This window comes from Aspergillus candidus (genome assembly GCF_002847045.1).
Source record: "Aspergillus candidus strain CBS 102.13 unplaced genomic scaffold BDW47scaffold_90, whole genome shotgun sequence".
Taxonomy (NCBI): Eukaryota; Fungi; Ascomycota; class Eurotiomycetes; order Eurotiales; family Aspergillaceae; genus Aspergillus; species Aspergillus candidus.
The window spans coordinates 1-13,574 of NW_020194095.1; the positions used below are offsets into that span (position 1 = coordinate 1).

Genomic DNA, 13,574 nt, shown 5'->3' on the forward strand with positions numbered 1-13,574 from the left:
ACATAATAAAATCAAATCGAAACATCCATCTATCACAAAATTAGTATGAAACGGTCCGTCCTCTCAACTAGTTTGGTCCCCCCCCCCCCCCCCCCTCCTCCTATCCCCAGCCCGCATTGCATACTCCCTGTGACGATTTCCATCGAGGTTTGCCCAGCTACATGGAAACCTAACCTACAAAGTTGATACTACTGTAGGTACTCGAATCCTGGTGGCATCTAACCTGAATTGACCGTCGTCGAGTCGTTTCTACATAGTATATACTCAAATATCTATCTTAGCTCTCCAGCAGGACATCATTGATGACTCAAATAATCCAGTGTACCTGATCATCATGTAGCAACTAGTATAGTAACAATAGCACTATACAGAATAGCATTGGTACCTCATATCTTAACAGTATCCCCCATCCCAAGATAATAATAACAACCCAGGCATAGACCTCGTCTGTGCTCCAGTCCCTTCCCCACCATCGCACCCACTCATTCCCAAACCAACCCACCAACTAACCCAGTAAGTTGTAACCCACTCACTAACCAACCCAAGTTACATACAATCCCAATCTATAAATACCCGCCCCCAAAGGCGAACGAACCACGAAAAGCGAAAGCAAAAAGCTAAAGCTAGATACTCAAAATCCTTCCCACAATCTCAAAAACCCGAGGTTTATTTCTATACTTAGCCTTACCACCCCCACTTAGCCCTACCGTCTAAACCTAGTACAGTAAAGACTGTGATGCTAGTCGCAGGACCACACACCTGCCCTGTCGTGATACTAGTGATAGTCCCTGCCTGTCCTGTCCCTGTCCCTAGGGGCGAGTGAATCTCGGGGAAAACCACCGCATGCGTGATCCCTGGAGGTTTAGTAGATGCAGCTAGTTGCTAGTTATGTGGTCATTCCGAGTGGAGAGCGAACTAGCTGGGTTGAGTGCGGTTTTGGAATGGGCTAATGGATTGCTTGCTTGGTTTCTGGGGCGGGGTGGGTGGGCTAACTGGATGTGGTGTCCGAATATTTATATATTTATTTTTTTTTTGATATTTTTATATAAAAGTTTTTGACGGCCAAGACATGATGTTCCTCTCATCTCCCTTCGTCTCATCGTCTCGTCGCCTTTTTCACATCACGCTAGCTAGTTAGGAGCGAACTACTTCGTAGCATGTAGTTAGTTAGTTAGTTAGCTACCAAGCAGAAATCAAGAAGAAAGAAAGCGGCTTACCCCGTCTCTGCCTTCCTTTAGAGGCGGCATGTTGCGAGATGCATATACCAAGATAGAGATTTACGTATAGATGGATAGATATAGAAACAGATATAGAAAGCAGAGAGCTATTCCTGTCATCGTATACGGAGGACGGACTCTGTTTCTATTCTTGTCGAGAAGTGAACTAACTATCCTACTCTTCATAGCTTTTTTTTTTACGTCATTTTATCTCGTTTGGATTTTTGATTTCATTTTCCCTCCCTCGGTGCATTCCCTAACTTCCATCCCCGTCTATCTCCAGCTAGTAGAGTAAAGTGAAGGGGGCCAGGAAGTGAAGTGACCTCGACGACGATGCCTCTAGTTTCAACTCATCAACATAACAAAAAGCTAATTTCAATCCGTCATTCATCCGCATGACATGGACAGACATGGCCCATCACCCTCTTGGGGAGAACTAGTCCGAGCCTTGTGCGGCTGAAATGTCTACCACCATCACCACCGTCCATCATCATCTTGATCATTGAATCTCCGTCTGTTTGCTACCTATTGCCTTCCTTTGCGCTCCCTGTTCCTCTTCCCCCCTCTTTCCGATGGGTTTACACGATGACCAACTGTGGAGACTGGGTCTGGAATTAGCATAGGTAGGTAGGTAGGTATATGTGGGTACGGTTGGTTGAGTTACAGCCTGTAACATATTTTCGCGGCTGGAGTTGTGGAATTGGAAAATCCATTCATTATGGATACAGCGTGTAGATACCTGGGTGGTAGCTAAGTGGTGCAGGTCCATCCCAGTATAACTATGCTGATCTTTGGTTGTTGGAATACAATAAACATTGGTATCTATCTAATTGGAGTTCCTACTAAGGTAAGGTAAAGAAGGTACCTAGTCTATCCCATAATGAAAATGATACAGGTAGGAGGTAGTAGGTAGTAAGGTACCCGGGGGTGGTCAGGTCATGGTCGTGAGAGTAGTCCGTTACGCATCGCTTCATTTGTTCCATTTCCATTCCATTCATTCATTTCCTTCTCTTCCCTGGTATATATTTTCCTTAGATCTGAAGGTGATTCCCAGGCTTGAAACATTTCGGGCTTTTAAAAAAAAAAACAGAACATAAAAAGAGAAAACAAGACAGAATTTTCATCACATGTTGCATCCTTCGTCCGATCGACTCTCAGTGTTGATCAAACAATCAATCAAAGATTAGACGGAAAAAAAAAAGAGCACGCCACAGGCCAGAAGCAGGAAACGTATGTCCAAGGGGTCGATATCGGCAGTTCCTCCAGCACATAGGTCTGGTCCGGAATAGAAAGAGAAGAAGGAGAGAACGGGGGAAAGAGGGAAAGAGAGAAAAGGAGAAAGAGAAAGAGAAAAAGAGAAAGACCACATGCATAATGCAATTTTGATTACGCCTTTCGCCATGATATATCCCCAAGGGACGAAAAAGAAAGGTTGAAATCACAAATGCCGCATATAGATCTAAACCTGGTATACAGAACGAAGCTTCTGCGCAACATGGGCCGGAAGTTGCGAGAGGAAGGAATCAAAATCGGGTATCATATTTTTGTAGCCTTGCAGGACCTATGCAGCAGTTAGTACCGGAAAACCCGCCACTTCGCACATTGGACGCTTACCTGCTGGAAAGAGCTCTGGATGTCACGGTAGTCCTCTTGACTGATCGTCTTAGCCGGGAAGGATGCGATGGCCTGGAAGTACTGGACCAAGCATGCCTCCATGGCCTGCGGGTTCTTCATGACGACCTGGTTGAAGCCCAAGAAGGCAGACGCCTTTTCCCGCGTGAAGTCAATCCGACTCATCGACTTCAGGAACACCCCGGCATACTCGCCCAGATGCGGAGCGAGCTGATCCGAGCAACAGATCCCAAGTCGGCCCAGTGCCATGGCAGCGTTCTCGATCACCGAGTCAATGATCTCCTCGTTGTTGAGGATAGCGAGCAAGCCCTGGTACAGCTTCTCCACGTACGGCGACAAGGCTGCCTTCTCGTTGACGGCAATCTCTCCGCAGGACCAGCAGGCATTGTTGAGGACACTGAATCCCGTGTGGCGATCATCGTCCCGGATCAAGTCAAGATCGAGCTGCTTGATCAAGATAGGAACCACGTTGGGGATGAACTGTTCGAGTTGGGGGAAGATGCTGATGGCGCAGTCACCCAGCAAGGCGTATGATGACTGGCGAACCTCGTAGTTGGGGTCCTCCATGCAGAAGCAGAGAAGATCAAAGAACCGGGGCTGCGAGCCGTTCACCAGCTCGCCACTCTTGCGCGGATCGATGGCTTGGATGATCGCACTCAGCAAGTCCAAGCTCGTGACGAGGAAGTCCTTGTCAGGTTCATCGATCGCCTGGTTGTTCACCGAAGCCATATAACCCTGGAGATTCTCGTAGATGATCTTGGTGCACCGCTGGAAGAGAGGGGCCGCGAAGGGCGAAAAGGCATCGCCGTAGGCGGCAGCGACGTACCCCAAGCACTCCAGCAGAGGGAAGAGCTCCCGGGACTGATCCGACACCATGTTGTACCGATCAATGAGAGCGGGCATGAGGATTTCCACCAGGTGGGGCTTGGCCAGTTCTGCCATGACACACTCCGCCAGAGTCTGCACGCAGTCGTACAGAATGTACATGTTGCGATCCTTGTATTTTCCGAAGCACTGGACGAACTGGCGAAGGATCGGCTCGCAGTACGGGATCAGGTTCGCATCGGACTTCTCCTCCAGACTGGCAAAGGCCGAGGCGGCCGCCTCCTGTACCTTCTTGTTGTTGTCCAACATGCGGTGCAAGATGCCCTCCATCATGGGCTCGAAGAAACGGGCTCGCTCGGAGGGGTCCGCCAGGTGCGAGGCCCACTCGGAGTACCGACCCAGGCACCAGCAGGTGATCTGTCGGACGACGGGTTGCGAGTCGTTCAGCAAGGAAATCAGGTACGGGACCAACTCCGGCAGGTGGGGGGTGACGGCATCCATGCATCCGTCGGCCACGGCACCTAGGGTGAGGACAGCGGCTTCGCGCTGGGGCCACTGCTCGTGGCGAATGGTCTCCTTCAAGTAGGGCAGAATGACTTCGAAGATGGGCTGGTGGTAGACGTTGGCGAAGATGTCCAAGGCGGCCGCGGAACATTTCCGCAAAGTCCACTCGCCCTCGGGGTCGTCCCCGAACTCGGAATCTTCGATCTCGCCTTCACTCAACTCATCATCCTCGTCCTCCGCGGCGGGCGGCGCATTGCCGTTGGCCTGCGCCTCCGTCTTCGACCCATCCATGCGGGCGCCCTTCGACTTGGCGAACTGCGGTTTGAGATCTTCCACACGGTCTTCCTCGTCGGCGTCGTCGCCCTCGTTCGTCAGGCGGATGGCTTCGTCCTCATCATAGACCATATTCTGCAGGAGCACCGGCACGATCTTCGACATGTGGGGGGCCAGCGGTTGCTGCAGCTTCGCCTGTTCACCGGCCACGAGCCAGAACTCTGCGGCATCCAGAGCCAGCTCGGGATCTTCCTGGTTCTGTTGCTGCATGATGATATAGTTGACCAGACCCTCCATGTGAGGAATCAGTTTCTCGGGCGCAAAGTCCACGAGCTGCGCAAAGGTCTGGCAGGCCTCGCGTCGCACATCGGTACTTTGGTCGTTGGCGAGTTGGAACAGCTGCGAAAGAAACAAATCCATCGAGGCGATCAGGGCTTTGGGGCGGTGGGGCAGGAAAACGTGGATGGTGCTCAGCGCCAAGGATCGGACCTTGGAACTGGGGCTCGAGGTGAATTCCAGGAGCTTCGGGATGATCACGTCCAGGGGACATTGGCCCTGGTAGTCCCGATCCAGGATGCGACGGTTGTCCTCGCAGACCTTGGCCAGCGCGGACATGGCGGCTTCCTGCACCATGACGGGGACATCCTGAGAGCTATTATCCACGAGAGAGAGGAGTTGGTGGAGGACTTCGGGCCAAGCCAACAAGCCCGCCTGTGAAACCAATTCGGTAATAATGCTGCCCGCGGAGTTGCGGACCTGGTTGTTTGCGTCGCGGAGACCAATAAAGGTGGCCGACTGGATGTAGGACAAACTCGGCTGGGGAATAGTGTTGTATGCTAAGTGAATCTTGGTCTTCAGGTTCATCGCGGCTGCGAACCGCACATAGTTGTAGGTCTCGCCGTCCATGGACACCGCAGGAGGGACCTGCGGGGTGGAAAACAAATACGTAAGGTAGTTCACATAATCCGGTGACGAGGTTGCTTGTACTAGCATCTAATGGAGATCATCAACGTCAGTCGGCTTTTCCAAATATTATTCTCTAATACTGGAGGGGGAAGAATTGCAGTTGATCGTCAAATAGTAACATGGTGGGGGGGGAGGGGATAGAGCGTGGTCAACTGGGCAGAAGAAAACCATATATCAAGGTAAAGCGAGATAGAGTAGGGGAAAGGGAAAAGGAAAATATAGAAGGAAAAAGAAGAGAAAGAGGAGTGAAACTGACCTGTTCAGCCTGCTTTTGGGCTGTGCGATTATAAGCGTTTAAAGAATCTTTGAGACAGCCCGAAAGCTGCCTCAATGGCTCATCCTGAGGTTGCCACTCCATGATGAAGGTGGAAAGGCAGGAGAGGAGGAGGGGGGGGAGGAGGGGAGAGAGGGAGGGCGAGGAGAAATGACGGGATTAGAGTAGAGGAAAAGTAAGAGGAGGAGATGGTGGTGGGGAGAGAGAGAGAGAGGAGAGGAGGGAAGTGCGGTTAGTGTGAGAGAGTGAGGGAGAGAGAAAGAGGGAGGTGGGTTGTAAGTGTAAGGTATGTATGGTCATCCTTTTCTAAGAGAAATACGGTAATTCTGGCGGTAATCTAGGTCTTGATAACCCCGCCGTCCTTGCATTTCCACTATCATAGGTTATCGTCTGTTCCACACCCACCTCCCTCAGAATTTTCTTACGCCGTACACATGGAGGGAAATCTATATGTCAGCCACAAGAAACTATCTGACCAAATCTGACATTGGGATCATTGTCGGGTATCGGAATTTCAATCGCAAGGACACGACAAAGAAGTGTTCATAGTGGAGGAGCATAGAGGGGCATACATTACGGTCAAAGATTGAATACCAGCTGTGACAGAACCATCACATATCCCAGATAATGAAAGTTTTATGGTTGGTTGGATGGACGGTTCCTGTCCACTCAGGGTTGAACGCTACTGGATCATCCATCTGGTTTTGGTATAGTGTCCTCGGACGATATGTGTCTGTCATGACAACCACTCCGCTTGAATGAGCCCATAGGACCCATTGTTTGTGTCAGTTGGTTCAGACAATGTATAGAAGGAGACACGGAGGGGTTCTCATTTGGCGGGGAAAGTTGGGTTCAACGGAGGTGGTATCGTAAGATTCAGTCAGAGTAGTAATTTAGTAACAGACATCGCTATGGCGGGGATGTATGTTTTGTATCGATATTACCTTAATTACGCGGATTATGGGGCAATGGTGATGTAACTATAGTATTCTGTATACCATCATGGATCGACACAATTGGCAACCATCCTTGATTGATGTTGGTTTGATAACAGTGCAATCTTTGTACTTGCTTTGATTGCTTGACTGTATAGAACAGGATACTAGATTCTGTTTGTTGAACACTATTTTAGTGGCTGGATATAGACGAAAGGTCTCAATGTCTAAGAGCATCCAAATCATGTGGGGATTGATTATATTGTTTAAACTACAAAGTTTCTCTAACTATAGAGCAGCTGTTGTTTGATTTACAACATATAAGAGTTTATAGATAGAGTGGCTATTGTTCACAACTGTCTGTGGACTCAGGCAGCTCGTATTGTCCTTGCATGGCATCCCTTTCCACTTATCAAGTTCAATCCAGGTTCATTTAGGCTTGGATGACCTTCCAAAATGCCAAACTATGGCTAGCCAAACAGCTGTCATGGAGACTATCGATGAACTCTGAAGCAGATTTAAGGTATTGGATAGGGCGATTCCTAGATACATATTGCATTATATAAGTTGTTGTAAGACCAATAGTACAAGGTTAAAACTCAACTATTGATCAAGATGTCTCGTGACTATGCACGATACAATGGGCAGATAAAAAGATCAAGGTGAATCAATATCTCAAGTAGGCAGACCATATTCGCCTGAATAACCAGGTATGATCATCCTCCGTACATACTCCGGTCAATGGCCTGGACCGTCCAAATACCCACCAAATTCCCTATAAACATAGGAGCCTAGAATAAGTGGCGCCATAGCTTCAAGAATAGGAGAAACAGTCTGCTTCTAGTTTACTATGGGACTAGCAGATTAGTCACTGTGATATATAAGTGTACCGTCATACAGAACGGTGGGCCGATTCCACTGCAAGGGCACCCGTTACTAAAGCCATCTTTCCCCATGTCTCGCCATTGACGGAACTTGACCCTTCCGACCTCACGTGTCGGATGTACTATATCCTATATATAGAGAAATATCACGAAATGTCTCCGATTGTGCTACCAGTCTAGTCTTGACAGCCCACCGCATAGGCGTCAATTGTGTTCATGATGGACGTCCTCCTTGATGTCCTCGATACTTTCCTACTCGACCGGTTCTACGCCACGATCCTCCCCAAGTCGACAGACCAGTTCCAATGGACTCCCATGAATGGCACTGAGATTCCTAACTCGTTGAACGAGCGAGTCAATCGCTACATGCCCCTGGAACCGTCAAAATGGGCGACGGAAAGTCTCTTGCCTAGAGACCATCTTGTCCGCCAATTCCTCAGTCTCTTCGCCGTCTCATGGTATGCATTCCGTTTTCTAAGAAGAGGACGAACATGATAATTAAGAAGAAGAGAGACTAAACCAACTACACCAGGCTCTTCGCCCTCATCCTCTACTACCTAACAGCAACAATCTCCTTCCACCTCGTCTTCGACAAACGCTCCATGAAGCACCCCAAGTTCCTGCGCAACCAAATCCAGCTCGAAAAGCAACAAGCGTACAGCGCAATCCCAGTAATGGCCTTACTGACAGCGCCCTTCTTCGTCGCCGAGGTACGCGACTACACCAAGCTCTACGACTTCTCCACAGACGCCCCCTTCCCCCTCTACACAGTCCTCCAGTTCCCGCTCTTCATCCTCTTCACCGATTTCGGCATCTACTGGATCCACCGCGGGCTGCACCACCCTTGGGTGTATAAGAACCTGCACAAGCCGCACCATAAGTGGATTATCTCGACGCCGTTCGCGAGTTACGCCTTTCATCCGCTGGACGGGTGGGCGCAGAGTGTGTCTTACCATGTTTATCCGTTTCTCTTTCCGCTGCAGAAGTGGGCCTATCTTGCGCTGTTCATGTTTGTTACGATTTGGACCGTTATGATTCGTATGTTCTCCCCTACTCTTTTCCTCTCCCCCCTTTTTTCTTGTTTTTCTTCCCCAGTTGCGCAGACGCCTCTCTAACAGAGATCAATTAGACGACGGCGAATACGCCATGAACTCCCCCGTAGTCAACGGCTCCGCCTGCCACACCATCCACCACTACTACTTCAACTACAACTACGGCCAGTATACCACCCTGTGGGATCGTCTGGGAGGCAGCTACCGCAAGCCCGACGCCGCGCTTTTCAACCGCGAGACGCGCATGACGCAGTCCGAGATCGACAAGCAGGTTAAGGAGATGAATAGGCTTGTCAAGGAGGTCGAGGGGACTGATGAGCGGTGTTATGAGGTAGCCGAGGAGCCTAAGAAGGTGCGGTAGTTTTTACAATCTGGGTTTGGTTGGGCATGATGGCTTTTTTTTCTCGATGTGTGTTCTTATATGTGGGCTGTAGGTATTTCTAATTAATATTTGTATATTGAGTTATTTCATCAACTTTCTTTCGAAGAATGGAACACATTAGTAAAGAATATGCACCTTTTATCTACGCCTCTTAATACGAATCGTCAATTGGTAATATTCGCTAATCCCATACCAACCTTCAAATCATCCCAGTCCCTACCCCAAATATGAACCAGCATGCTAGTCAAGCCTGATATGACTGCTAACCCAACAAATCAAGACTTCTCCACCATAGACCGGTCATACCTAACGACCGCCTCCAACAAAGCCTGCGTACCGATAGCACTGCACAAAAACCATTAGCAACCCCACCATTCCTCAAATTCAAACAACCCAGGAAGCTCAACTTACCAATCCTCAGCCCGACAATACTCCTCCGGATGATGGCTAACCCCATCCCGACACGGCACAAAAATCATCGTCGTCGGACAATGCTTACTCGTATAGACACTATCATGACCCGCCCCACTAGTAATGTCCAGCCAGCCATCAGCACCAACAAGCCCCTCAGCCGCATCACGCACAGCGCCGATGCACCCCTCGTCGAACTTCGCAGCGGGCGAGTCTGTATCGAGCGTCCAGTCGAAGGTGACTCCCTTTCCATCTTGCGCCGCGATGCGCCCAAAAGCCGACAGACACGCGTCTTGCACCGCGTGCACCACGCTGTCCTCGGGATGGCGGATATCCAGCGTGAAGGTCGTCTCCGACGCCACAGTGTTAGTAGACGCATTCGACGGGATCTGCAGAACGCCCGTCGACGCCAACGCGCCGTGCGCCTGCGCGATATCGTTCGATGCCGCGATCATCCTCGCGGCCGCGAGAAGCGGGTCCTTGCGCGCGCTGAGCGGCGTCGTGCCTGTGTGCGCGTCTCGTCCGTGCACGGTGAACTTCAACCATCTGTAGCCCTGCGCGCCTTGCACGACGCCGATGGAGCGCCCTGTTTCTTGCAGGATCGGGCCCTGCTCGATGTGTAGCTCGAAGTGCGCGCCTAGCGGGTACCCCGTCGCTGGATCGCTCGAGCACGCCAGTTCACCGAGGTAGCCGTGGCGCTCGAGTTCGGAGCGCAGCGTCACCTTCGGGTTTTGGATATCGCGCAGGTCCCAGGCTTGCTCGATGGGGATGGCGCCTGCCCAGACGCCGGAGGAACACATTGATTTGGGGAAGCGCGCGCCTTCCTCGCTTTATACTGTCAGTACCTAACTTCCCCCGGGTGTGCGCATGCAGCAAGCAAAAGAGCCAGGGTCAAGGAATAAGGGACATACTTAGTCCAATTAACCAACCCGACATCAAACCCCGTCCGAAACCCACTCTCCTTCATCGTGCGCAACACCTCCAACGCAGCCATCACACCCAGCACGCCATCATACCGCCCGCCCCGCGGCTGCGTGTCCAGATGGCTGCCCATGGCGATCATAGGCGCAGACGAGCGCAGCGAGCCCGCCTGGCGCGCGAACATGTTGCCCATCTGGTCGACTTGCAGCGAGCAGCCCAGTTTGTGGACCTCGTCGGCGAGCCAGCGCCGCGCGTGCGCGTCGTCGTCTGTTAGTGTTAGGCGCGCCATGCCTGTTTCTTCGGGGTGGCTGGGGCGTGTTAGGATCTATTGAAATGGGGGGATGGAGAGACAGGCTTACGGTCCGTAGCGATGGGCAGCGCCCCATTGGTTGCATGTTTGGTGGATGCTTTCCCAGAGTCGGGAGGAGTTGATTTTTAGGCCGGATGGGGGGTTGGATGTGGTTGATAGGGTTCTGGATGGGTTGGAGAGGAGGGCCCGTTTGGGGATGAATTTGGTGGAGGCCATGATGGCTGGCTGTTTTATAAGTTTTAATGTCCTGACGCACTTGAACCTTAGAGAACAGGAATAGAAAGAATTGGGTTATAGTATAAGATATGTGTAACTGTGGATGATTATCCTGTCATAGAAACTGGTGGCGGAGATGATTTCGAGAAGGCGCGCAAAAAACATCCTGCAAGACCCACGATGTCGCGGGAAGGCGCGCGGGGAATGTTCTATATACAGCGATCAATAAATCGACCCTCCACTCAGGAAAAGCACCTTCTCATCCTCACGCATTCCCAATATTACATGCATGTCTTGTGATAATTACGTTTAATCCACATCGTCCACCATGTCCTCCCGACGACCCGTATACTTCAATCCCGCCGCCGCGACAGCGCGCTGCGCAGAACCCCAAACAGCGTCGCTCAAGGCATTCCATCAGTCGCTTCCTAGGTATAAACCCACGCGCTTAACGTCTTTACCAGAGCTGGCAGCGCAAATTGGCGTTCGTGCTGTGTTTGTTAAAGATGAGAGTGACCGGTTTGGACTCCCAGCTTTCAAGGTGCTGGGTGCGTCGTGGGGGTGTTATAGGGCTATCGTGGCGCATTTAGGCCAGTCGCCTACTATTAGTTTGGATGAGTTGGCGGAGCGTTTGAAGGGCACTCCGCTAACGTTGGTCGCTGCGACGGACGGTAATCATGGTCGCGCTGTTGCGTTCATGGCGAGATTGCTGGGTCTCGGGGCGCGTATCTATGTACCTCAAGCGATGGACGAGACTACGCGCGGACTCATTGCTAGGGAGGGTGCCAATATTATCGTGGTCCGGAGCGGATATGATCAGGCGGTGCAGGAGGCTGCAGATGCTGTCAAGGCTATGGACGGGGGACTCCTCGTTCAGGATACCGCGTTCGCGGGATACGAAGAAGTCCCGTCGTGGATCGTGGAGGGATACTCGACGATGATGGCAGAGGTGGAAGAGCAGTTGACGGAGAAGGGCTTGAAGTGCAGCGTGATGGTGTCCCCAGTTGGGGTGGGCAGCCTTGCTCATGCTGTCGCAAAGTACTGCAAGTCTCGGGACTCGCCGGCGACGATGGTGGCCGTCGAGCCGGATACGGCGGCCTGCTTACACTCCAGTTTGACGATCGGAAAATCAGTGAGCGTCGACTCTTCGTCAACGATCATGGATGGCATGAACTGCGGGACGGTTTCCGCTACTGCGTGGCCTGATCTTCAGCGATTCGTCGACTCGTGTGTGACGGTCTCGTGCCAGGAGACTCACGGCGCGATTCAGTATCTCGCGACGCAATCCGTGGCGGCTGGACCGTGCGGTGCTGCGTCGCTTGCTGCACTACGACGCCTTGCTGCTACGAGCGAGACAAGTTTCCTAGGCTCGGATGCCGTTGTCGTCTTGCTTAGTACGGAAGGACCACGGCCCTATCCAACTCCATTGGACGTTACTGTCGAGGACTCGGTTGGTCTGACGCAGGTTCTCACCACCGTCAATTCCTCCAATCCATCTCTATCCGTGACCGACGGTATTGGGGAAGACCAAATCGTGGACTACCTAGCTGGGTGGTTCGCCCACCGCGGCATTGAACATCACCGGATTGAAACCGTCCCTGGCCGACCGTCCATTGTGGGTGTCATGCGCGGCACTGGCGAGGGCCGTTCGCTAATGTTCAATGGCCACGTTGACACGGTCAGCCTTTCCAGCTACGAGAAAGATGCCCTGGCCGGGTCACTCGGCGAACGTGACGGTCGACAGGTGGTTCTGGGCCGTGGCTCTCTCGACATGAAAGGCGGACTAGCAGCAGCTCTAGCTTCCCTGGCCTCGGTCAAGGCCAGCGGAAACCTTCCCCGTGGCGACATCATCGTGACGGCGGTTTCCGACGAGGAAGACGCTTCTCAAGGCACACGGGATGTACTCGCTGCGGGGTGGCGGGCAGACGCCGCCGTGATCCCCGAGCCGACCATGGAGACGCTCATGACCACACACAAGGGGTTCATATGGGTTGAGATCGACATCCTCGGCGTTGCCGCTCACGGGTCCGACCCGGCCAACGGAAAGGACGCCATTCTCTTAGCCGGGTGGTTCCTCCGGGCCCTGGAGCAGTATCAGCGTTCGCTCCCCGTCGACGACACGCTGGGCGCTGCATCCCTACACTGCGGCCTGATCCAAGGCGGCGAGGAGCCATCGTCCTACCCAGCCAAGTGCACCGTGACAGTTGAGTTCCGGACTGTCACTGTGCAAACGGAAGAGTCCATTCTGTCGGACCTCAACTCGATGTTGGAAGACATTGTCCAGGAAAACTCACAGTTCCGGTACGCAGCACCCCGCATTACGATGGCCCGTCCGACCCAAAAGCTGCCCACGGACCATCCGTTTGTTGAGATGGTTGGGGCTTGCGAAACTACTGTTTTTGGACGTCGGTCGACACCGTCTGCTGCGGCTTTCTGGTGCGATGCTGCGCTGCTCAGTCGTGAGGGGATTCCGTCCGTCGTATATGGTCCCAAGGGACATGGGTTACATGGAAAGGAGGAGTGGGTGGAGGTTGAGAGCTTGCAGAAGCTGCAGCTTGTTTTTGAGAAGCTCATCCGTGAGTTTTGCGGCTAATAGAACATGTGCCAGATCGTTGTACATATCCATATACTGGTAATAAATAGAGAAAGATAGACATCATCAAGTTATTTCAGCATGATATTGAGCAAGAAGTAGAACAAGTAGAAATGAAGAAGTAGAAGATGCGCTGTAGATATAGATAGAGAATATACTAGACTATAACCGGCTAGACT

At 51.8% G+C, this 13,574-nt stretch overlaps 5 protein-coding genes across 5 annotated transcripts; 2 read left to right on the forward strand and 3 right to left on the reverse strand.

The window, feature by feature from the left end:
- Positions 1-2,357: 2,357 nt before the first annotated feature.
- On the reverse strand, positions 2,358-2,704 carry BDW47DRAFT_94872 (uncharacterized protein). The gene has a single exon (XM_024820283.1). It carries the CDS (start codon positions 2,617-2,619, stop codon positions 2,401-2,403), a length of 219 nt encoding a protein of 72 aa, XP_024667479.1. The 5' UTR covers positions 2,620-2,704; the 3' UTR covers positions 2,358-2,400.
- BDW47DRAFT_94868 (putative importin beta-2 subunit) lies at positions 2,496-5,910 on the reverse strand. Its single transcript, XM_024820282.1, has 3 exons — positions 5,674-5,910; positions 2,832-5,444; positions 2,496-2,778 (listed from the first exon to the last, which is right to left on the reverse strand). The coding sequence occupies exons 1-3, from the start codon at positions 5,773-5,775 to the stop codon at positions 2,677-2,679; spliced, it is 2,817 nt and encodes a 938-aa protein (XP_024667480.1). The 5' UTR covers positions 5,776-5,910; the 3' UTR covers positions 2,496-2,676.
- Positions 5,911-7,600: 1,690 nt separating this feature from the next.
- BDW47DRAFT_113889 (sterol desaturase family protein) lies at positions 7,601-9,078 on the forward strand. Its single transcript, XM_024814524.1, has 3 exons — positions 7,601-7,968; positions 8,043-8,548; positions 8,640-9,078. The coding sequence occupies exons 1-3, from the start codon at positions 7,727-7,729 to the stop codon at positions 8,921-8,923; spliced, it is 1,032 nt and encodes a 343-aa protein (XP_024667481.1). The 5' UTR covers positions 7,601-7,726; the 3' UTR covers positions 8,924-9,078.
- A 99-nt stretch (positions 9,079-9,177) lies between these two features.
- BDW47DRAFT_135167 (M20 family metallo-hydrolase) lies at positions 9,178-10,802 on the reverse strand (the record flags this gene model as incomplete). The annotated part of the gene is made up of 4 exons (XM_024818267.1): positions 9,178-9,289; positions 9,356-10,183; positions 10,267-10,584; positions 10,636-10,802. The coding sequence occupies 4 exons, from the start codon at positions 10,800-10,802 to the stop codon at positions 9,220-9,222; spliced, it is 1,383 nt and encodes a 460-aa protein (XP_024667482.1). The 3' UTR covers positions 9,178-9,219.
- Positions 10,803-11,130: 328 nt separating this feature from the next.
- On the forward strand, positions 11,131-13,395 carry BDW47DRAFT_129893 (putative diaminopropionate ammonia-lyase; the record flags this gene model as incomplete). Its single annotated transcript, XM_024817037.1, has 1 exon — positions 11,131-13,395. One exon carries the CDS (start codon positions 11,131-11,133, stop codon positions 13,393-13,395), a length of 2,265 nt encoding a protein of 754 aa, XP_024667483.1.
- Positions 13,396-13,574: the final 179 nt, after the last annotated feature.

Coding starts and splice junctions, on each gene's coding strand:
- BDW47DRAFT_94872 (XM_024820283.1), bottom strand. CDS start 2,619: ATGGCGAAAGGCGTAATCAAAATTGCATTATGCATGTGGTCTTTCTCT.
- BDW47DRAFT_94868 (XM_024820282.1), bottom strand. CDS start 5,775: ATGGAGTGGCAACCTCAGGATGAGCCATTGAGGCAGCTTTCGGGCTGT. Junction 5,445..5,673: donor CCCAAAAGCAGGCTGAACAG/GTCAGTTTCACT, acceptor GATCTCCATTAG/ATGCTAGTACAAGCAACCTC. Junction 2,779..2,831: donor TCCAGAGCTCTTTCCAGCAG/GTAAGCGTCCAA, acceptor ACTGCTGCATAG/GTCCTGCAAGGCTACAAAAA.
- BDW47DRAFT_113889 (XM_024814524.1), top strand. CDS start 7,727: ATGATGGACGTCCTCCTTGATGTCCTCGATACTTTCCTACTCGACCGG. Junction 7,969..8,042: donor AGTCTCTTCGCCGTCTCATG/GTATGCATTCCG, acceptor CAACTACACCAG/GCTCTTCGCCCTCATCCTCT. Junction 8,549..8,639: donor GATTTGGACCGTTATGATTC/GTATGTTCTCCC, acceptor GAGATCAATTAG/ACGACGGCGAATACGCCATG.